The 23193-nt window shown below is 41.7% G+C and overlaps 1 protein-coding gene and 1 non-coding gene across 10 annotated transcripts in view; one reads left to right on the forward strand and one right to left on the reverse strand.

Annotated features, from left to right (window-relative positions):
* Positions 1–864: 864 nt before the first annotated feature.
* The window catches only part of LOC101095441 (zinc finger protein 84), a 30121-nt gene continuing 7792 nt past the window's right edge, over positions 865–23193 (reverse strand). For all 9 annotated transcript variants that reach the window (XM_045042326.1, XM_045042324.1, XM_045042320.1 and 6 more), the window contains 3 exons: positions 12456–12582; positions 11740–11835; positions 865–6607 (listed from right to left, as the gene is read on the reverse strand). In XM_045042326.1, coding sequence (XP_044898261.1) covers positions 4623–6607; positions 11740–11835; positions 12456–12582 — 2208 coding nt within the window. In that variant the 3' untranslated portion in view covers positions 865–4622. The remainder of the gene's footprint in view (positions 6608–11739; positions 11836–12455; positions 12583–23193) is intronic.
* On the forward strand, positions 14178–14280 carry LOC111557405. The gene has a single exon (XR_002737453.1). It is a non-coding gene; the product is annotated as a small nucleolar RNA U13 (small nucleolar RNA).

Consider the following 23193-nt stretch of genomic DNA (forward strand, 5'->3'; position numbering starts at 1 on the left):
GACGAGGAGTCGCTCTTTTTCAGGGGTACTTGATGCACGAGGAGGATGCAGTGCTGCTTACACAACAGGGTGGGGAGGAAGGAATGGATTCAGGTGATCCACTTAGGGGCTTCTTGCAACTTTCTTACCCAGTTGTGAAGGTACATGCACAGATACAGCAACTTGGTCTGAGGGCACGGGAACCATGGCTCAGACCCCTCAGCAAGGAGGTGAGCCATCAATGCCAGCAGAGGTGGCAGAGGCCCCAGAATAGCTCACAGGTGAGAGAAAACGACAGCATCAGGAGGGACCAGTTGGTCCCAGCGAACTTTGTTTCCTCAGTCTCTCCTCGGACAGACCTAACGCTGGGAAAATGGAACTCAGCAGAGGTGGGATGGACTGTGGGCACAGAGTGAGGCCACCCAACCCTCTCCAGGGAAGGACTTGTTGCTCAGCAGCAGGGAGTGGTCAGCTGACTGCCCCCAGTTGCCGGAGTTTGTGGAGTTGGTCTCAGCTAAAGAGAGCAGATTCACTTGGGATGCTCCCCTTCCCAGGGCAACAGTCCCCTGGTGACGGAGCTCCTCGGGGATGCGGAGACCTGACCATCTTGGCCCCACAGGAGACACTCACGAGCAGCACTTCCTTCAGAGCTTCCTACTGGTGTGGCCAGGGTCTCACCAGCCTCAGTCCAGCCTGATTTCTTCCTCCGACCCACCCTTTCCTATTCACCTTCCCATCACCCCACAGATGCTGATCCTCAATAAACACCTTGCACTCCAAACTGCATCTCGGGATCCACTTCCAGAGAACCCAACTTATCGCACAGCCTAACCTCCTGTGTTAGGAATATTTGGGTTGTAAGTAACACACACAACTTAAACCAGATGAAGCAAGCATGAGAATTTATTAGAAGGGTATTTGGGATATCTCACAGAAGAATGCAACAATCAAGGCATGAAAAGGGCAGATGTGAGTCTGGACATTAGGACAAGAACCAGGTCCCGGAATAAGCTTCCAGGCTTCACTCTTCTCCCTCACTGCAGACTATGCTTCCCTATGTGGTGGAAAGCAGCCACCGTGAACACCCACGTTCATAGATTACAACCTCAGTTGCTAAAACCGTATAGACAAACAAGATAGTCCCAGGTTTCCAGAAGCTTTCTAATGGAAAAGACAAGACATGCGATGATTGTATTACCACAGTGACAAACACATGTGCGGTTCATAAAGGATGGCCAAGCATTAATAAGGAACATGGGCATTTCAGTGACAGGAGACTTGTGAGATTGTAGAAATACAAAGGAACTGCAAGTAGTTCAAGGAGGCCAAAAAGTACTGTGCAGGAGGAAAGATATTCAGAAATGATGGATAGGCCGGATTTATACAGAAGTCCTTATTAAGTCCACAATTAGCTACCTGCTGTTTCAACACAGAAGTGTATAATCAGAATTGCACCTTAAAATACTATGTGTAGTGTGGAAAATGGACTAAAAAAAGAATGAAGGCAAGGTGCAAGAAATTATACATACAGCTACAAGGGTCATGGTTGGGTTAGCACATCAGCATAGGCCAGACTAGGTGCTGAACACCTAGCAGCTTGCTGGTACCATATCTGTAGACTCATGAGCCCAGCAGAGCTGACAACCTGAGCATATACTGCTGGAATAAACGGCCAAATGAGGGAAGCCTCGGATGTAGATTCCAGATGCCCACTGATCTACATTCTTCTATTGGTACAGGTATTGCTGGATAAATTGGATATTCTTTGGGTTTATTTCACCTCAGGTTCTACAGGTGATGATCTTGAGATCAAAATACCCAGAACATTGGATCCATACAGAGAATGGTGTCACATTACAAAAGCCCACAAAGAAACACTGAATAGAAAGGCACTCCCCAAGACTCACAGACTTGATCTCCAAATGATCCATTACTTAGTAAAAGGAATACAGTAGAACTGTCCTTGGCAGAACGGTCTTCCAGGACAGTGGGGGAACCTGGGTGGTGAAAGAGGAGGGAGGGGATCCTCTCCCTATGCATTCTACTAACATCAGCTACTATGCTCCCTGAAGCTGCAAGTAAATCCCTCTTAGCATCAAAACCAGCTTTCTTCTTGATGTGGGATTTGTGGTAGGGGAAATGTGGGGACTCGTGTTTTTTTTGTGGTTTACCAAGGTAATTTAAAACCAAGGTACCTTTACCAAGGTAATTTGAAAATATCTAATTTCAGAATCAAAGACCCCTCTTCAGAAAGAGAGTACCCAGTGAGTTCTACACAGCATACCTGGGTCTCCACGTAAGGTATTTTGATAAACAAGGCCTCTGTTGCCAGCGTTAGCACTCCCTATGACTGACACATGACCCCTAAGGAAAAAATCTGCTCTTCGGTATTCAACCAGTAGGCTAAAGCCAAAATTCGGTTATCTAGAGAGTAAACTATTGGGTTTAACTCCTTAATAGTAAATGGAACAATCTAGAACTGAAGTGAGAAAAATTAGGTCATTTTTAGACAACAGACTCCAAACTCAATCCAAGAACTAACGAATCAATATCTGGGACTAGGGAAGAGAATCAGGAGAGATAAAAATTTAAAAATGGGAGAATCTACAAAGTAAAACATAACCCTATAACTATTCTTTTACAAATGAAGTTGATAAAATCACCTTCAGGTTTGAGGGAGAAAAGCAGGAAGTCCATATGTTTGAGCATGAATAAAAATTTGGGAAGTTAGATACTTTTAAAATTACCATCCTGGTGTAGTGGATTAGAAAATTACTCTCATTGAAGTCCCAATTTTTCAACAATGATGTAAAATTGGTAATTACAGGAAAGAATACTGGTAAACTCAAAGGTGCGGACAAAGCGACTTGTGCATGAAAGAAGTCTTGATTTTCCCAAGTCTGGAATCAAAGTCAGGACTTTTCTGAATTTCACCATCATACAAAGAATACTATACACTTTGTCAAGGATCATTATAAAGATCACTGCAAAGTTCCACCTGAGCTAAAGGGTGGTTCATGCACTGTCGAAGCGAGCCCTACTTACAATGAGAGGTTCACAACAGGATCACCATGTGCACGGTGCAGCTGGTGAAGAGAGGCAAAGCACAGATACTTCAAATGATGAAGCAGTGAAAGGCCTACTTCCTAATACCTGTCCGGACATCACACAAATGTGCAGGAAGGTAAAATAGGCTTCCTTGAATACATCAAAAATATATTTCTCAGCACAAAAAAATCTATACATTTTCTGAAAGTGACCCCTAAATAATTGGTTTCTCCCCCTAGCTTTTCCACAAAATATCTTATGAAACACTGAAAACAATAGCACACAGCATATTTCATCAGAGTAACTTAAATACAAGCTGTACTTGGGCACACAGCACTTGAAGTACGTACACTGGATGCACAAAGGCACCACACTGAATGAGAACACCTGGACAGCACTACTGCCATTTAGCTCGAGTGCTGTGTGATACAGTTCACACGCCTTTCTTTTGCTCACTCAGTACATAATGAGTCACTATTGCGTTTTGCGTTCCTGTCTTTGAATACTCATTAACCAGGTATTAGGTAAATTGTTTCTGAGTCTGAGATTGCAGACTTTATATAATGTTGGCTTTCATAACGGAAGAGAAACATCAGCAACCACAGACCCGTTTATATGCCAACAAGCCATAAGGAAAAAAAGAGATGTAGTGTTATTAAGCTGCGTACTTAACAGTAAGACATGTTATACCAATTGCCATTTCAATAGTATCATTAAAACAGAAAAACCAGCGGCATGTGGTTATGTCCTGACATCAGAGGCACTACTACAAGGTATGTGCATTTCATGCTCACAATTACATCATCATATGTGATTCCAAAATATGAGACACACTGTGTGACACAGGAAAATAAACCATAAATACCACTGAGAAATGTCTTATCTAGATGTTTCAATGACTCAATTTATTCACATATTTTTAAAACTTCATACTTCAGAATGAACATGTCAATCATCAGTATGGGGTTTCTAATAACCACGTCTATAAAAAAATGTATGGCTTCCCTTTATAGCCTTATTTCTAGGGGCACGTTTCCCATTTCTTTCAATCGTTAGGCTTACCCACAACGTAAATCCCCCCCCCCCCCCAAAATATGGTTGGATTACCTGCTGAAGAGTGTCCCATATTTAGTATTTTCACAGAGCTTCATTCCTGAGAGTATTTTAATGCACAATGAGCTGTGATTTCTTGATGGAAACATCACCTCACTTGCCGTATTCATGGGATTTTTCTTCATTTGCTGGATTAGGGTTTACCCCAGTGGGCATATTTCCAACAGCTAATGAGATGTGGCCTCTGCAAAGCTTTCTGATGTTCACAGTACTCATCTTTGCTATTAATTTCCTACTGTATGCTTGCCAACCTTTTAAAATCCACTGCATCTCATAGGCTCATTCTACTCCATGAGTTCCTATATAAGCATGTTAATCAGCTGAAAACTTTCCCTACATAACCTCACTTGGAGTTCCTACCCTAAAAGATTACTCAGACCTACAATGTGATGTGACTATTTATTTGAAAGGTTTACCATAACTGCATTTTCTGAAGTACAAAGAGGTAAGGTCTCTGTCAAAGACTAATATTAACTCCAATCCTAGGATTTCTTTGCTGTATGAGTTCTCTGGTGATTAATGAGCTGTGACTTTTGGGAGAAGGCTTTCCCACATTCATGGCATTGGTAAGGTTTCTCTCCTGTATGAATTCTCTGGTGGTTAACAAGCTGTGACTTCTGAGAGAAGGCCTTCCTACATTCGCTGCATCCGTAGGGCTTCTCCCCAGTGTGTGTCCTCTGGTGCGGTATGAGGTGTGATTTCCGAGAGAAGGCTTTTCCACATTCGCTGCATTCAAAGGGTTTCTCTCCTGTATGTGTTCTCTGATGATTGATGAGACTTGACTTCTCCCTAAAGGCTTTCCCACATTCGCTGCATTCATAAGGTTTTTCTCCTGTATGAGTTCTCTGATGTCTAATTAGCTCAGATTTCTCAAAGAAAGCTTTCCTGCAAAGACTGCATTCGTAGGGTTTCTCTCCTGTGTGGATTCTCTGGTGAGTATTGAGCTGTGACTTCTGGGAGAAGGCTTTTTCACAATCCCTGCACCCGTATGGTTTCTCTCCTGTATGAGTTCTCTGGTGAGTTGCGAGACTGGACTTCTCACCAAAAGCTTTCCCACATTCAGTGCATTCATAGGGCTTCTCTCCTGTATGAGTCCTCTGATGTGATATGAGATGGGACTTCTGACAAAAGGCCTTCCCACACTCACTGCACACATAAGGCTTTTCTCCTGTGTGAATTCTCTGATGATTAGTAAGGCTTAATTTTTCACTGAAAGCCTTCCCGCACTCACTGCATTCATAGGGCTTTTCTCCTGTGTGAGTTCTCTGATGTCTAACAAGCTGAGATTTCCTGCTGAAGGCTTTCCCACATTTACTGCATACAAAGGGTTTCTCTCCTGTGTGTGTCATCTGATGGGATATGAGATGTGACTTCTGGGAGAAGGCTTTCCCACACTGAATGCACCCATGAGGCTTCTCTCCTGTATGAGTCCTCTGATGGTTAATGAGACTCGACCTCTCTCTGAATGCTTTACGACATTCACTGCATTCATAGGGCTTCTCTCCAGTATGAATTGTCTGATGTCTAATGAGCTCTGATTTCTCAAAGAAGGCTTTTCTACAATCACTACACCCATAGGGTTTTGTTCCTGTGTGAGTCCTGTGATGTGTAACGAGTTGTGATTTCCTGCTGAAGGCCTTCCCACATTCTCTGCATTCAAAAGGTTTCTCTCCTGTATGAATTCTCTGATGATTAATAAGATTTGACTTCTCACTAAAGGCCCTTCCACATTCGTTGCACCCGTAGGGTTTCTCACCTGTGTGTGTCCTCCAGTGTGATATGAGATGGGACTTCCGGGAGAAGGCTTTCCCGCATTCACCACATTCATATGGTTTCTCTCCTGTGTGTGTCCTCTGATGGGATGTGAGCTGTGACTTTTGGGAGAAGGCTTTCCCACACTGGCTACAATTGTAAGGTTTCTCTCCTGTGTGAGTCCTGTGATGTGTAACAAACTGTGACTTCTGGGGAAAGGTTTTGCCACACTTACCACAGCCATAGGCTATCTCCCTTATGTGTCTGGTCTGATGTTTAATGAGACTTGATCTCTTAGTGAAGCGTTTCCTACATTCACTGCATTCATAGAGTTTCTCCCCTAGACGAGTTCTGTGAAATATGATAATCTGTGACTTCTTAGAACTAATTTTATCATATTTATCATATTCATAGTATTTTAACCAAGCATCAGTTTCCTCAGGCTTGGTATCGAGAAACAACTTATCAAATACACTGAAACCATCCGATTCTGTCTTTCCATAATCTGCTTTTGGAATAAGTAAATCTAAGTGATGTTTTAAAAATAATCCATCTACATTATCTTCACTGTTTGATTTCCTTAAAGGAACAAAGTTCATGCTCAGATTGAGTTTTTTTCCAAATGCATCACATTCGTGATCCTGTTTCAGATTTCTAAGCTTCTCCTGGTCATCCTGGCGCCACGTCATGTGACCATTTCCTTGCAAGTCTTGTTCTACAAAGAAATAAAAACCTGTGAATGTTTCTGTGGTTGTCTTTCCTAAGTGAAAAACCAGCTATGCTATGTAAGGGGATGAATGCTGGGGAAGGCCGTTTCCCAGTCCCAGGTAGAAGGTCTATCCTCTAGGTACTGGGGAAAAAAAGAAAATAAAATGCTATAAATAGGAATGACATACAGGCAGTATATTATGTCACCTGTGATTGTGGTCAAATATAAGTTTATAAAATGCAAGAGAATGTAAAAAATATATCAAGAGCAACGAGGAACAAAGAAAGGAGGTTGGAAGAAGCACTGATCCAATATTGTGAGGAAATGATTTCCTCAACACCTACTGAGTACACACTGTGCCCCAGGTGGAGCACATATCGCAAGCAAGAGACAGGAAACAAGCCCCTGACCTTGCGCAACTTAATTGTAATGGAAAAGAAAACAAATAGAGAAAATTAACAGGTTGACAGAGTAACTACTAAAGCCATTACAAGCTTAGAGAATGAGAAATCATATTTGTCCCTTTTCCCATTTTAAAATTTTCTGAACGTTTTAAACTTACCAGAAACATTTTCAGCATTATCACCAAGAGAGCCACTTCGTGGAGCACACCATTTTTCATCTAACGTGTTTAGGCACAAAACCTCACAATCTATGTGTTCTTTCACTGAAAATATCTTAAGATACAAGTTCCCATTCTTCAAATATTCTCAATTTGCCCTTTATTATATAGCTCTTTTGTCATTATTTTCACAACATAACCACTTAGGCCACTGTTACAAGTGTTCTTCAAAAGGCTTATTTTTCACTAATAATCAACACATAGAATTTTTCCTGAGCTCTTACCCACAGGTATGAAAGCCAACCGGTAATGTGAAAAACTTTTTAAAGACTTAAATGTCAATCAAGGGTAATAAATTTGCAGGAAACCCACAACTTACTGTTGGCCATATCCATTCAGGAGGTAGAGTCAACAAGATTTGCTGATGGATTTGACATGTAAAGGAATAAGGGAAAGCAAGGAATCAAGAATGAACCCTAAGACTGGGGTTTGAGCAATTCAGTGGATTATGGTGTTCATTACTGAGTTGAGAAGAATGGAGGAAAACGAAGTCTGGGGGTTAAAATCAAAAGTCTACTACAGAAACATTAGCTTTGAGATGTACCTTACAAGTTTGAATAAAGTGGTAACAGGAAACGTGAGAACAGAAAATGAGTACTTACAAATTAAACTTGTAATTTTGTTACTTTAACTGTACACTGTTAAACTAAATACACATTTTGAAATTGTATCTAACTTCTTCCAACTTTAATTTTTCCCCATTAGAAAAATGGGTTTGCTTCATGTTTGACCATTTGTAGTATATCCCAGATACCCCAACTCTCCCCACCACTTTTTTCTGCTGTAGCTTGTTTATTTTTAAGTATTTTATTTTTTATTTTAGAGAGAAAGAAAGCATGAGTGAGGGAGAGGGGCAGAAGGAGAAAGAGAGAGAATCACAAGCAGGCTCCACGTAGGGCTCAATCCCATGACTCCGGGATCATGACCTGAGCTGAAATCAAGAATCAGATGCTCAACCGACTGAGCAACCCAGGTGTTCCTCTCTGCTGTAGTTTAATCCATCTTAATATCTCAGTAAAATATCCTTCCAACTGGTTTCCCTGCTTCCTGTTAATTTTCTACTCTGCAGTCAGGTTAAGCTTTTTAAAATACAAATCAGATAATTTTATTATTATTTAAAATTGTTTGAATCAATTCAAACTCCTTCCTATTGCTTACAAGTTGATATATGATTTAGTTTCCGCACACTCCCCAACCCCTATCTCCCTGAGGCAAGGCCTTTCTAAGTAACTAAGTCCCTTCCTGACTTAATGCATTCATATTTATCATTCCTTTTTTTTAATATTTATTTTGAGAAAGAGAGAGTGCGAGCAGGGGAGGGGCAGAGAGAGAAAGAGAGAGAGAGAATGAATCCCAAGCAGGCTCTGCACTGTCAGAGCAGACGACACAGAGCTCGAACTCACAAACCATGAGATCATGACCTGAGCTGAAATCAAGAGTCAGATGCTTAACCGACTGAGCCCCCCAGGCACCCCCATATTTGTCATTCCTTTAAGGAGCACTTTCTCCTAATTCAGATAGCTTGTTCCTTTCAGTCTTCATGTCTAGAGTTGCCTTCTCCACATGACCCTGTTATGGATCAAATGTTTGTGCCATTCCCCAAAATTTATATATTTAAGCTTTAACCTCCGGTGTGGTTGTATTTGGAAACGAGATCCCAAAGGAAGGAATTAAGGTTAAATGAGATCATAATGGTAGGGCCCTGATCCAAAAAGATTAGTATCCTTATCAGAAACACCAGAGTACTCCTTGGCCCCTAATCTACCCACATGCATGAATGAGGAAAGGCCATATTAGGGCAGAGCTACATTGCTACAAGCCAGCAAAACAGCTTTCATCAGAACCCAAATCACGCAGGCACCTTGATCTTGGGACTTCCAGCCTCCAAAACTGCGGGAGTAACTTCCTGAGCAGACTAACACTCTCTCTACCATATTATTATTTACCTTATTTCTATAAGAGCACTTTCAGGATCTCGGTTTTACCCTGGTTATTTGAAAACTTGTTCACTTTTATCCTCCCGTGAGAAAGTAAGCACTGTGTAGACAAGGAATACCCACACCATCCAGCACAATACCTTAAAAATAATAAGAGAAATCAACACATATTCAATTTTCTATGAACTGCTAAAGTTGTTGTGCAGAAAAGAGTTGGCACCAGGCCTGAGAATGCTATGCACACACGACTACTTGCAAGGTTGCTCTTGGCTAGCATTTGGGAACCTGGGTTTCTGGAGTGTTCCTACCATTCCCAGCTGATAAAAGGGGCTCCCTGTGGTGGACTGCGTGCAAACCACGTGGTTTATGCTGAGTACCTGGTCTCCTGGGAGTCTGAAATGCTGGACTCCTAGCCGAAGTGCTAGGCAGAGGTGCCTCTGACCAGCTCCCAATAAAACCCTGGGTGTTCGGTCTTTAGTGACCTTTCCTGGGCAGAAATACCACACATACTACTGCATTTTCATTGCTGGGGAAGAAGTGAGCTCTGTGTCACCCTCATGGAGGGAGCAGCACAGGAAACCTGCACCTGGATTCCTCCAGACTCTGCTTGGGCCCGTTCCATGGTGATGCAGCTATGTGTCATTATGTCACTGTAATAAATCTTAGCCATTCCTACAACATCCGCAGTCCCATTGAACCTCTGAGCATAGTGGTGTTCTTGGGGACCCTGAAGTGCAGGCCTTGTTAATTTTGACAACTAACTTTGCGCTACATTGCAGTGAAACATAAATGTTCACTATTTAAATGCAGAGTTAAAAAAATTGGATGCAAATGTCACTTCTTAAGTAAGTTCTATGCTTCTGTATGGTATTTTCCAGGTATTTTACTTTTTAATCACTTTAGTAGAAACTCAAGTGGTGGCCATCAATGAGAGAGGGGCACATAAAAAAAAAAAATCACAAGAGTTTCTCAAACTACAAATTCCAGTTCTAGAATACTACATTTTAAAATACATATACACCACTCTACTGAATCAAATCCCCACGTGATCTAATGCACACCTGGCTAAAAACACCTGTATTAGAACAATGGGCTTGTGGAGAAGAATTTGCGGAATGAATCCTGTCTGACACAGAGCTGGGTATAAAACTATAAGCCTGTGTCTGTGCATGCACACAAAGCTCAGAGACCAACCAACTAAAGAATATTACCCAGCCTGTGATCAGGTCTGGAATGGGACTTCTGAAAAAAGTGAGACCAACTGAGCTGGACAGTCAAGGAACATTCCATGTCTATGAATGTGTATGTGAAAACAGAGTTTGTGTGGAAAGGATTAAGATAAAACACAGCACAATCAAACGGAGATGCAGAGAAGAGTAAGTATCTCGTCTGAAAACACAGAAATGTTCAAATGGAGTTGACCATGAATTTGAGGAAGAGGGTATAAACAGCAGGAGAGGCTGCACAGATTCACACAGTGGAGAGCCTGGAAGAAGAGACTATAGGCTGTAGCAGACTCTTGTCAATGCCTCAGCTACATTCAGATGGCACCTGCACCCTGGGAAGACTGTGGGGCCCACCCCAGGCACCCATCTCTCTCTGCCCAAAATAATCCTTAAGCTGCAAGCGCATGCTTGGTCTGTGTGCAGGGATTCTGGGCATTCTGGAGAATTCACGAACACCCCCAGAGCAATGCTCAAGCCCTGAGCACTGGGCGTTAGCAGGTGACCGGCTTCCTGGTCTCTCGGGGGGTCCAGGCAGCCACCACAGGTGAGCACCCTTCCATCACATGCACTGCCATTCCCTCCCCACCCCACATCAACACCCTTCCTCCCACCGCAGTGCCACTCAGATATGTATCTCAGGGGGTGATTTCGAGGGAGCCTGAACTTATAAAAGAAGGTTAGATTCTACACCTATCTAGAAATTTGGATAACTCAGTAAGTGAAGTAAATTCCAAATCCAATTATTTGGATAATTCAGATGTCCCTAAGGGACAGCATGGGCCTAGTTTTAAGTGTGCGTTGAGGAGTTAAGTTAAAAAGTTAACTTCCAAAGGGCAAAAAAACTTAAATAAGAGAGAGACCATTCAATGTACTCCGTGGTATCTAATCTACAGGAAAAGTACAACAGAACCTAATTTTAAAAAGGGAGAAAAAGGACCAATTGTTTGGGAGGAACGAGCAACTGCTCTCAGCTGTACAGAGGCTGAATGGAGTGCAGTGGGCCCACGGGGTACTTCTCTGGGCATCAGACACCCCACTGAGGCGAGAAAGAAACCTCCTAACTGTACAAGCAGACGTGTCTAACTGTAGGTGAGCAGAGGACAGAAGATTAAACATGTCAGAATATGAAAGAAGCCAAAGTTCCAGACTTGGCAGACAGGGAGTAGTTCATGGCCTAAACAAGCTGGAAGCAAAAAAGCCACACCTAAAGACACAAAGTGGCTCACATCAGGTGTTCTGAAACCCCACCACGGGGCCAGAGATTGTGAAAAGAGGTCTCAAAAGCACATTTCAGAGATGTCATAAACCCAGTGACCAACTGAGACTGAATTTCTGGCTGGTTCTCACACCCACCTGAGCAGTCTGCACTTGGAACTTCTCCATCTCCCACCCATGGCTCTTCTCCTTGCTCCAGCTTGAAGATGACATCAGGTTTCATAACTTCATACCCTGTTCAGGGGAAAACACAAAAGCCTTGACCCTGACTGCTTGGGCTTCAGGGCCACCGAAGAAACAGAAAGGTTTGGCATCACACCGGCCCAGTGAAGTACCCATCTGTGTATGAACAGACTAAATAATTCTCAACAGCAGGGGTCTCCCTGGTGGCTGATGGTTCTAAGATTGTTCACTTCTGTAATCCAAATACAAAACCATTACATGCTTCAGAGGCTCCCGAGCCCATCAGCCTGGGTTCAAATCCAGGCCCTTTCAATGACTAGCTGTCAATCCTTGGGAAAGTGACTTAAAAGGAGCAGAATTGTACCTGCTATACAAAACTGCTCTGTAAGTAAGTCAACACAGAAGAAGCAAGTGGAACACAGCCATTTCCTTGCATTAGGTGCCAACCCCCCATGAATGCAGTAAGTTTCGGAGGACGCATAAAGAAAAGAAGCCTTCCTAATTGGAAGGTCAGGCCCAGATGTTTTCCCTAGTGTCACAGTGCACGGAACTTTTAATCTCCTGAATTCAGGTTCAAAACCATTAAAAAATTCAGAACCCCCACAGCTCTCAGCAACTAAGCAAGTAAGGTATTAGGCATAGTCTGAGGTCCTCCAGGAAGTCCTTCTTACCCAGCGAAACTAGGCTGCTGTAGTTCTCCAGCATGACATCCTTGTATAAGTCCTTCTGACTGGGGTCCAGGAGTTGCCACTCCTTCTGGGTGAAGTCCACAGATAAATCCTCAAATGAGAATGCCTCCTGTAAAAGCATAACCCTGGTGAATCTGAAGCAATTATCACTCTGAGAGATAGGAAAGAATTGGAGTGTAAGCACATTTTTCTCATCACAGCAAGTTATGGAGAATGACTGTGTCCTTTGCACGGTATTTCTGTAATAAAACACAATGATGCACTCTTCCACCCTTCCATATTACAATACATTAGAAATGGAATTCGGGAGTTTAAATCTCAACGGGGCGAATGAATGGCTCAGCTGGTTGAGGGTGTGACTCTTGACTTTGGCTCAAGTCATGATCCCAGGGTCGTGAAATCAAATGTCAGGTTCCATGCTGAGCCTGGAGTCTGCTTAGGATTCTCTCTCCCTCTGTCCCTCTTCTGGTCACACACATACTCTTTCTTCGCCCCCCCCCCCCAAAAAAAATCAAATAAAAAAAATAAATAAATAAAAATTCAAAAATCTTCTGAACCACCAACAAAATATTTACTGAACCTCAAATCTGCCACCGGAGAGGTGGTACCCCAAAAAAGGTAATAACACAATACCCTAAAAAACTGCATAGTCTCGTAGAGGCTACAAATATATACGCCTATTCATAAAATAAGCTGCTGTAGCTGAGGCACCACATGGGTCAAAGCAAGGACAGCTTCAATTTCGGTGTCAACTCGGGCTCTCTGCAAGAGGTAAAGCCTGAGGTGAGTTTTAAGAAATTAGCAATGCTTTCCACAAAAAAAGGAGGTGCAAAGGCATTCTGGGAGCCAACAGCTCCAATGAAACCCCAAAACCAGGAGAGTTGAGGAGATACAAACAGTTCAGTTAGATAAGAACACAAGGTACAAAGTAGTAATTAGATTGAAAGGCCACATGGGGGGTGGGGGGGCAGACTGGTTAACAGAGATAGACACTTTCTCGTTGCCAACAGCTAGCCATGATTCCATGAGATGGGAGAGATATAACCAAATCTAGGTTTTAGAAAGGTTTCTGGATTTAGGTCAAGATGGATTTCCATCTCGGAGTGCCCAGGTGGCTCAGTTTGTTGAGCATCCAACTTCGGCTCAGGTCATGATCTTGCAGTTTGTGGCTCAAGTCCCGTGTCAGGCTCTGTGCTGACAGCTCAGAGCCTGGAGCCTGCTTCAGATTGTGTCTCCCTCTCTCTCTGCCCCTCCTCTGCTCATGATCTCTCTCTCTCTCTCTCTCTCTCAAAAATGAACATTAAGAAAAAAAATTTTTAAAGAGATGGATTCCCATCCCAAAGTTACCGGAGATGATCAGAAAACATGCACTCTCAATAATCCATAATAGCATCAGAAAATAAGAAACCTGACTCTAAGCAGCACATCATACACTCTGAGAAGAGCTGGTGAACCTGAAGACAGTCAATAAAAGTACCCATTTTGAGCAACTGAGGAAAAAAAAAAAAACTTAAGAGCTCAGACACTCAGGGCTCAGGACACTGTCACCAAATGCATGTCAGAGGAGTTCCAGAAGGAAAAAAGCAAGAACATGGTGGAAAACAGAAATGATGGCCAAATGCTCCTCAAATGGGGCAAAAGGCATGTCAACAGGAAACTCAGTGATCCCCCAACTGGATGATAACATAAAGAAAGCCACCACCGAGCTCTTGTAGTTCATAAGTGTGATAAGTGAGCGTTCACGCCACTGTGTGACATGTGCCACCCTTAAACCTTGTTACGACGTCGGCACATTACGTGTCTGATGCGAAAAAAAGAAAGCCAGCACCAAACACATCATAATCAAACTGCTACAGAATACAGACAAGGAAACAGTCACCTCACTTACAGAGAACAGCAATTCAAGTGACTGTAAATTTCCTATTAAAAAGCAGAGGCCAGAAAAGGAAAACACTTTAAAAGTGCTGAAAAGAAAAACCTGTTAACCGAGGATTTTGTAACCAGCTTATTCACCAGGAATAATTGTGAAGTGAGGGCATTTTCTCTTATGAAGAAAAACTAAGAGAATCCAGGGCAGCAGAGCTGCTGGCAAAGGGCTGACAGATGCGAGGCCTTCCGACAGAAGCAGTACCAGCAGGCAACTCCAGGCTCAAGAATTAAGAACAGGGATGGCAAATATCCATGCAAATACAACACAATCTTCTCTTACGTTCTCTGCCGTTCTTTGTCTTCCTTCCTCCCTTCCTTCCTTTCTTTACTGTTCACTTATTTTTAAGAGACAGAGACAGAGCATGAGTGGGGGAGGGGCAGACAGAGAGAGAGACACAGAATCCGAAGCAGGCTCCAGCCTCTGAGCTGTCAGCACAGAGCCCAACGTGGGGCTTGAACCCACAAACTGTGAGATCATGACCTGAGCTTGTGTCGGGACGCTTAACTGACTGAGCTACTCAGATGCTCCTTTTTTTTTTTTTTTTAATGTTTATTTATTTATTTTGAGAGAGAGCTCACGCACAAGAGTGGGGTAGGGGCAGAGAGAGAATTCCAAGCAGGCTCCACACTTGAACCCATGAACCATGAGGTCACGACCTAAGCCAAAGTCAGGAGTCAGACACTTAACCAACTAAACCACCCAAGTGCCCCTCCTCTTCGTTCCTTGAAGTATGTTTGACTGCTGGATGCAAAAATCGTAGTATCGTATTATCTTCTGATGGATTTTCAATATGCAAAGGTGTAACATAAACACAGCAGACAGAGTGTCACAACACCTAGACAGTGTAAGGTTTCCACATTCCTATCCAAATAACAAGATATAAAACTGTTGCACTTCAAACTACACAACTGAAAAATGAAAAGGCAAGCCACAATCAGGAAAAAATTATTTGCAAATCCTACTCATGTTGAAAAAAAAAACTTGACTCAGAACTTATAAGAAAAAAACTAAATTAAAATTTTAAGAAAAGTTAAAAAGTAGGTAGGGGCACCTGGCTGGCTCAGGTGACTCTTGATCTCGGGGTTAGCAGTTCAAGTCCTGCATGGACGTAGAGCTTACTTTAAAAAGATATTAAAATGGGGCGCCTGGGTGGCTCAGTCGGTTAAGCAGCCGACTTCGGCTCAGGTCATGATCTCACGGTCCGTGAGTTCGAGCCCCGCGTTGGGCTCTGTGCTGACAGCTCAGATCCTGGAGCCTGCTTCAGATTCTGTGTCTCCCTCTCCCTGACCCTCCCCCGTTCATGCTTTGTCTCTCTCTGTCTCAAAAATAAATAAACGTTAAAAAAAAAATTAAAAAATAAATAAATAAAAATAAAAATAAAAAGATATTAAAAAATAGGGGCACCTGGGTGGCTCAGTTGGTTGGGCATCCAACTTCGGCTTGGATCATGATCTCACGGTTCCTGGGTTCTAGCCCCACGTCGGGCTCTTTGCTGACAGCTCGGAGACTGGAGCCTGCTTTGGATTCTGTGTCTCCCTCTCTCTCTGCCCCTCCCCTTCTCGTGCTCTGTCTCTCTCTCTCTGTCTCTCTGTCTCTCTCTCTCGCTCTCTCAAAAATAAATGAGCATTAAAAACATTAAAAAAAAGATATTAAAAAATAAAAATAAATAAAAATTAAAAGTAGGTAGAATATTTTAATATATTTTATCAAAGAAGATACAGGAACGGCTAATAAGCATGTGAGCACATGAAACAATGACCAACATCATTAGTTATGAAGGAAATTAAAACCATAATGAAACACCACTTCACACTCGCCATAATGATAAAAAGACAGATGATAAGTATTGGAAAGGATGTAGAGAAACTGGAACTCAACACCGCTAGAAATACAAAGTGGTCTGACACGATGGACTGTGGCACTTTCTTAAAACGTAAACATAATTTGACCATACAACCCAGCAATTACACTCTTAGGTATATACTCCAGAGAAATGAAAACGTGTTCATGTAAAACTTGTACATGGCTGCTCCTGTGAGCAGCACTTATAACCACTGAGAGGGGTAAATAAATAATCCACATGCCCATCAAGGGTAAATAATCCACATGCCCATCAAGTAGTAAAGAGACAAAGAGAGGTATATCCATTTAATGGAACACTAGTCCACAATAAAAAGAATGAATTTCTGACATATGCTAAAATGTTGACGGACTTCAAAAACCTATGCTAATGCAAAGAAGCTAGACACAAAAGAATACACATTATATAAATCCATTGATATGAAATGTCCAAAAGGAAACCCTATATAGAGAGGAAGCAAATTGGTGGTTTCCTTAGCTATGGATGGAAATAGGAATTGACTGCAAAATGACAAAATTCTCCTGGGATGAAACAAACCCTCTAAAACTGGAGGGTAAGGACAGTAACACAACATAAAATTACCAAAAAATCACCCCAGTATATACTTAAATTGGGTCGATCCTACTGAGGTCATAGTTCAAAAAAGCTGTTAAAAAAGATAACAAAATTAGTAAATTTATGTTAATGTATTTGACAACTTAGATGAAACAGATATTCAAACAGTGCACTCAAAAATTACACAATATGAAATAAAAATCTGTATTAGTTGAATGTTAAAAAGACTGACCCCATCCCCCAAAACCTTCCTTCAAAGAAACCTCCAAATCTATGAGGCTTCAGAGGTGAATTCTTCCAACCATTTAAGGAATAAAGTGACTTCACAGAAATTCCTCCAGAGACCAGAGCAAGAGTGTGAACTTCTCAACTCACTGTATAAGGCCAGCAGACCAAACCAAACAAGAACACAAAAGGAGTGAACATCACAGGGAAATTAACAGAAACAAAATTCCTAACAAAAAGCCATATATAAACAAAGCATAATGTGAGTTGACCAAATAAGGTTTCCTTCAGCAGTGCAAGACAGGGTTAGCATTCAGAAATCCATAAAACTTATTAACAGAATACGGGAAAAAAACCATTATTTCAACAGACGTGGAAAAGGCATATAATAAAAATCTGTTCATTGTAAAATACTGTCAGACAAACTAAGAATCGAACAAACCTAATAATCATAACCTACCAATATCTCCAGCTAACATCACACTTAACGGCAAAATAAGGAATATTTGCTCCCTGAGGACTGGAATAGCGTTATCTAAAAGAATGTTTTGTGATGACTTAAATGTCCTCTATCTGCACCATCCAACAAGGTAGCCGTTAGCCACAAACATCTACTGAATACTTCAAAGGTGACTAGGAAAGGACTTTTTAGTTTTACTTATTTTTAACCAACTTATATTTATTTTTATTTATTTTTAGTGTGTGTTTATTTTTAAGACAGAGAATCTAAAGTGAAGAGGGCTCTGTACTGACAGCAGACAGCCCGACATGGGGCTCGAACTCAAGAACGATGAGATCATGACCTGAGCCAAAGTCAAACACTTAACCGACTGAGCCACCAAGGCACCCCTCGGCTTTTTATTTTTTCAGAGACAGAGCACTCAAGAGTGTGTGTGCAAGGGGGGTAGGAGCAGAGGGAGAGAGAATGTTAAGCAGTCTCCATGCCCAGCCCAGAACCCAACTACACAGGGCTCGATCTCACCACTCTGAGATTATGACCTGAGCCAAAATCAGGAGTCAGACGCTTGACTAAGGCACCCAAGAGCCCTGATTTTTAACCAATTTAAATTTAGACAGCACAGGTAGCTAATAGCAAACGGCTGTATAATTTGTCTGGCCTGTGTCAGATTCCTGGGACAGAGCCTTGCTCTTTCCCCAGTGACAGAAATGCTTTTATTATTCATGGGGGCCCCTCCTGAGTTTATGCTTCTCACAAAAAAGGTGACTCACGGTGGGCTCCTAGTCTTCCGGATGGGCACTGGCTGGAAAGATCAACCATCTGATTAAACAGTTGAGGCTTTGAGTCAGGTGGTATCAGCACAACCTCCAGGAAGGGGAGAAGGCTGAGCTCAGTCATACAGCCACTGATTCAACCAACCTACATGACCATACCTACGTGATAAAAACTCCATAAAAATTCTGGACATTGGAACGTGAGGTTAGCTTCCTAGGTGGTGAACACAAAAACGTGCCAGAAACGTGATGTGCCCGGATTCCACAGGGAAAGGGCACGGAATTTCTGCATCCACAATCCTCCCAGACCCTACCCTATGTGTCTCTTCATTTGGCTGGTTCCAGTTTGTGTTGTTGATAAGAAAACACTAATTGCAAGTATAACACTTCCCTAAGCTCTGTGACTTGTTCCAGCAAACATGAAGGGGTCATGGGAACCCCCCAAATTTGTAGCCAGTTGGTCACAAGTACAGGTGGCTTGGGAGACTTACAGCTGGCAACTGAAATGAGAGCAGTCTTGTTGGGTGTCCTTAACCTGTAGTCTGTACTAACTCCAGATGGTGCCAGAAACGAATGCTGGAATGCACCAGACAGAAAGCAACGCCGGCCGAGAGCAGGGAGGCAATGACACTTCTAACCCACATTGTCCAGGAGGTCCTGGCCAGTACAATAAAATGCAAGGAAAAAGTACAAATACTGGAAAGAAGATGTAACACTGTCGTGCATAGTATGACCGCATATGAAGAAAATTTAAGAAATCCTACAAACGATGATAATTAGTTAACTGTGGATATTCTTTGACACCACACCAAAACTAATCAACTTGTAGTCTCTTAAAAATGAGCTACAACAGGGGCGCCTGAGTGGCTCAGTGGCTTAAGCATCTGACTCGGGCTCGGGTCATGATCTCACGGTTCATGAGTCCGAGCCCCGCGTCGAGCTCTGTGCTGACAGCTGGGAGCCTGGAGCCTGCTTCGGATTCTGTGTCTCCCTGTCTCTCTGCCCCTCCCCCACTCATGTTCTCGTCTCTCAAAAATGAATAAATGTAAAAAAATTTTTAAAAAAAAGATGAGCTGCAGTGTACAACCTCCACCTTTATCAATTAATGAGCTTCTCATATTGTTACATTAAAATCTAACGTTTTATCTTGATCTTTCAGTGGATAATTTTCCCATTAAAGATTTTATAACATCAAGCATTAGTCACGTGGAAAATATTGGTTTTATGAGTTAAAATCTTCTCACAAAGAAACAGCTTTACCAGTTAATTCTGTAGACATTTAATGAAGAAATAATTCCTGTTTTACTAAACAATTACCAAACACAGAAGCAAGAACACAACCCTACACTTTGATACAAGCATCACCTTGATAACAAAACTCAGTAAGGATATTGCAAGAAAGGAAAAGCAAAGGCCAGTTTACACATGAACATTGATGTGAAAATCCTAAATGACAACTATACTGAGCAATATGTAAAGAAGAAAATATAGCAAGACTGAGCTGGAGGGGCACCTGGGTGGCTCAGTCGGTTGAGTGTCCAGCTCCTCATTTTGGCTCAGATCGTGATCTCACACTTGTGAGGGTGGAGCCTGCTTAGGATTCTCTCTACCCCTCTCCTGCTCACCCTCTCTCTCAAAATAAATAAATAAACTTAAAAAAAAAAAATTTAAGGCTAAGTCAGAGTTACTCCTGGGTATATAATCAGTCTCTCCTCACAGTCCTGGGGCAGGCAGCATTTCCTGCCCATGGGTCCTATCCCTGTGCTTTAAGAAAATCACCTTTTTGCACTGGGGGGAAAGAAAAAAAAGGACTAAGTTGGAGTTTATCCGAGAAATTCAAAATTCAAGTTGCATTTAACATTAAAAGGAATATATATATTCACTAACAGATTAAGAAAAGATATGTAATCACTTCAATAGATGCAGATAAAGAATATTTGCAAATTAAAAGAATGTACACAAGAACTACAAACAACAGAAAAAAACAACAAAATTGCTAAAATGCTCGTTTAAATTTTCATATAGAAGGACTGGATTTCATAAGGAAGGAATACAAAAATATGAAAAAGAACAAGCAGACGAGAAAAGAGTAAAACATACCAAAAATTGAAAAGTAATCAACATTTGTTACAAAAAGTCTTAGCAGGGGCGCCTGGCTGGCTTAGTAGGAGGACTGTCCGACTCCTGATCTAAAAGGGTCGTTGACTTCAGGACCCACATTCGGTATATAGCTTACTTAAAAAAAAAAAAAAAAAGTCCTGGGGCACCTGGGTGGCTCAGTCGGTTGAGCATCCAGCTTCAGCTCAGGTCATGATCTCATGGTTTGTGAGTTTGAGACCCACATCGGGCTCTGTGCTGACAGTTCAGAGACTGGAGCCTGTTTCAGATTCTGCATCTCCCCCTCTCCCTGCTCCTCCCCCACTCATGCTCTCTCTCTCTCTCTCTTTCTCTCTCTCTCAAAAATAAATAAATATTAAAAAAAATTAAATTAAAAAAAAAAAAGTCCTGGCAAACTAGGAATTTACAACTTATTTTTACTAAGAAAAAAAATATTGCTGATATTTTTGTTAACGTAGAAAATCTAATAAAATCTAAAGAAAATTATCAGAATTAATAAAAAGGTTTAAGGGAGCCTAAGTGGCTCAAGGGATTAAGAGTCCAACTCCTGATCTCTGCTCAGGTCATGATCTCACAGTTAGTGAGTTCAAGCCCCACATCAGGCTCTGTACTGACAGGTACAGAGCCTGTTTGGGATTCTCTATCTCCCTTTCTACCCGTTTCTCGCCCACTGGTACTGTCTCTCTTTCTCTCTCTCAAAATAAATAAATAAACTTTAAAAATAAACAAACAGGCTTAAGAAGTTCCTGAATGCAAAGTCAGTATGTAAAAATCTACTATATTTCCACATTTCGGCAAGAAAATTTTTAAAATTTTATATACCATAAAATTTCAAATGCCGGGGCGCCTGGGTGGTGCAGTCGGTTAAGCGTCCGACTTCAACCAGGTCACGATCTCACGGTCCGTGAGTTCGAGCCCCGTGTCAGGCTCTGGGCTGATGGCTCAGAGCCTGGAGCCTGTTTCCGATTCTGTGTCTCCCTCTCTCTCTGCCCCTCCCCCGTTCATGCTCTGTCTCTCTCTGTCCCAAAAATAAATAAACGTTGAAAAAAAAAAAATTTTAAATTTCAAATGCCACATACTGTGGAAATGACTAATTACAGATCTGGGACAGAAAGTGTACAAGCTGATCCTTGACATATTTTATCATGTGATAGAGCAATAACTTCATTTAAGAAACAAAGAAGTGCTTAGAAGCAGAGTATCATTCTGTGGCCCCTAATGAAACAGTCCATCAAGGCAACAATCATAAAGCTGCTGACGTGACAAAACGGGCAAGCAGACAGGAGTCACCTCCTGGAACATATACCACCACCTCTGAAACACTCTTACCCAAAAAGTCACACCTAAGTCTGATCAAGCCTCCAAATCAAATCTGTAATGATGAAGATATGCTTTTATCTGCGCTAATTCATGGCTACTAAGTACCTGAAATGTGGCTAGCGTGACTGAAGGGCTGGATTTAGTGGTTTTAAATTTAAACATTGTTGTGTGGCCAGTGGCTTGGGTACTAGCCAGCACAACTCTAAATCTGCCTATTTACAGGAAACACAGAACACGTTGGCACACTGTGGGGATGCAAGGAGCAAAACCCAGACAGTGGGAGATCCACAGAATAAATGCCCTGGCCTCTTCAATCAAGAATGGGGCTAGAAAAAAAAAGAGCCAATAGGTTAAGAAGACTTAAGAGACAGATGAACCAATTACACTGTATGAACTTTCCTGGATTCTGATGCAAACAAAGTGCAAGTGACTTGTAAATTTTACGAGACAACTAGAAATGTGACCACCGACTGGATTTGGTGATACTGAGAAGCTGCCTTAACTGGAGAGAAGATTCCAACTGCACTGAATCTCACAAACAACATGTTGAAAGAAACAAACACGAATTAGTACATACTGCAGCAGACAACATGAAACTACAGTGTTTAGGGACGGATACTTTGGAGTAAAACCATCAAGAGCAAGGAAATGGTTACAAAGTCAGGGTCCTGGTTCCCTCTGTTAAGAGGGAGAAGTTGTGATTGGCAGAGGCACATGGAAGGCCTCACCTGGGCTGGAATGTTCTGTTCCTTGACCTGAATGGTGGGTTCATGGGTATTCGTTCAGTTGATAATAATTCATTACTTTGTACTTTTACATTTTATGTACTTTTCTGTATGTGAATTCTGCTCCACATTTAAAGAGAGAAATTATGATTACTAAGTTCTGTTCTGGCATTTTCTCCCTGGGTCACACTCCAGAAAACTATGAAAAATTACCTTAAGACCCATGTATTTACTATATTTCTCTGAGGACATCACTCACACGGTATTATTTGTTCAAAACTTCATCAAAGAATGAAAAATATTTACTCTCTATGAAGAATTAGTTTACGTTTTTCTAGGATAGTGCAACTCGTAGAAATGTTCTAATTTCTTTATTAAAACTGCTAAAAATTTGAGAACCAAGTTTGTACCTCAAATTCATTAATTATGCAGGACACTATGGCTCATTACCAAGACCTTCTGAAAGCCCTATAGTTAAATAAAGTTGATCTTTGGACATCACGGGTTTGAACTGTGCAGGTCCATTTATATGCAGATTTTTTCAATAAATACAGTATAATACTATAAATGTATGTTCTCTTATGATTTTCTTAACATTTTCTTTTCTCTAGCTTTATCATACAATATAGTATATCATACACATACAAAATACTGTACGTGTTAATCACCTGTTATCGGTAAGGCTTCTGGTCAACAGTAGGCTACCAGTACTTAAGTTTTGGGGAGTCAAAAGTTACACATGGATTTTCCACT

The sequence above is a fragment of the Felis catus genome, chromosome D3, assembly GCF_018350175.1.
Source record: "Felis catus isolate Fca126 chromosome D3, F.catus_Fca126_mat1.0, whole genome shotgun sequence".
NCBI lineage: Eukaryota > Metazoa > Chordata > Mammalia > Carnivora > Felidae > Felis > Felis catus.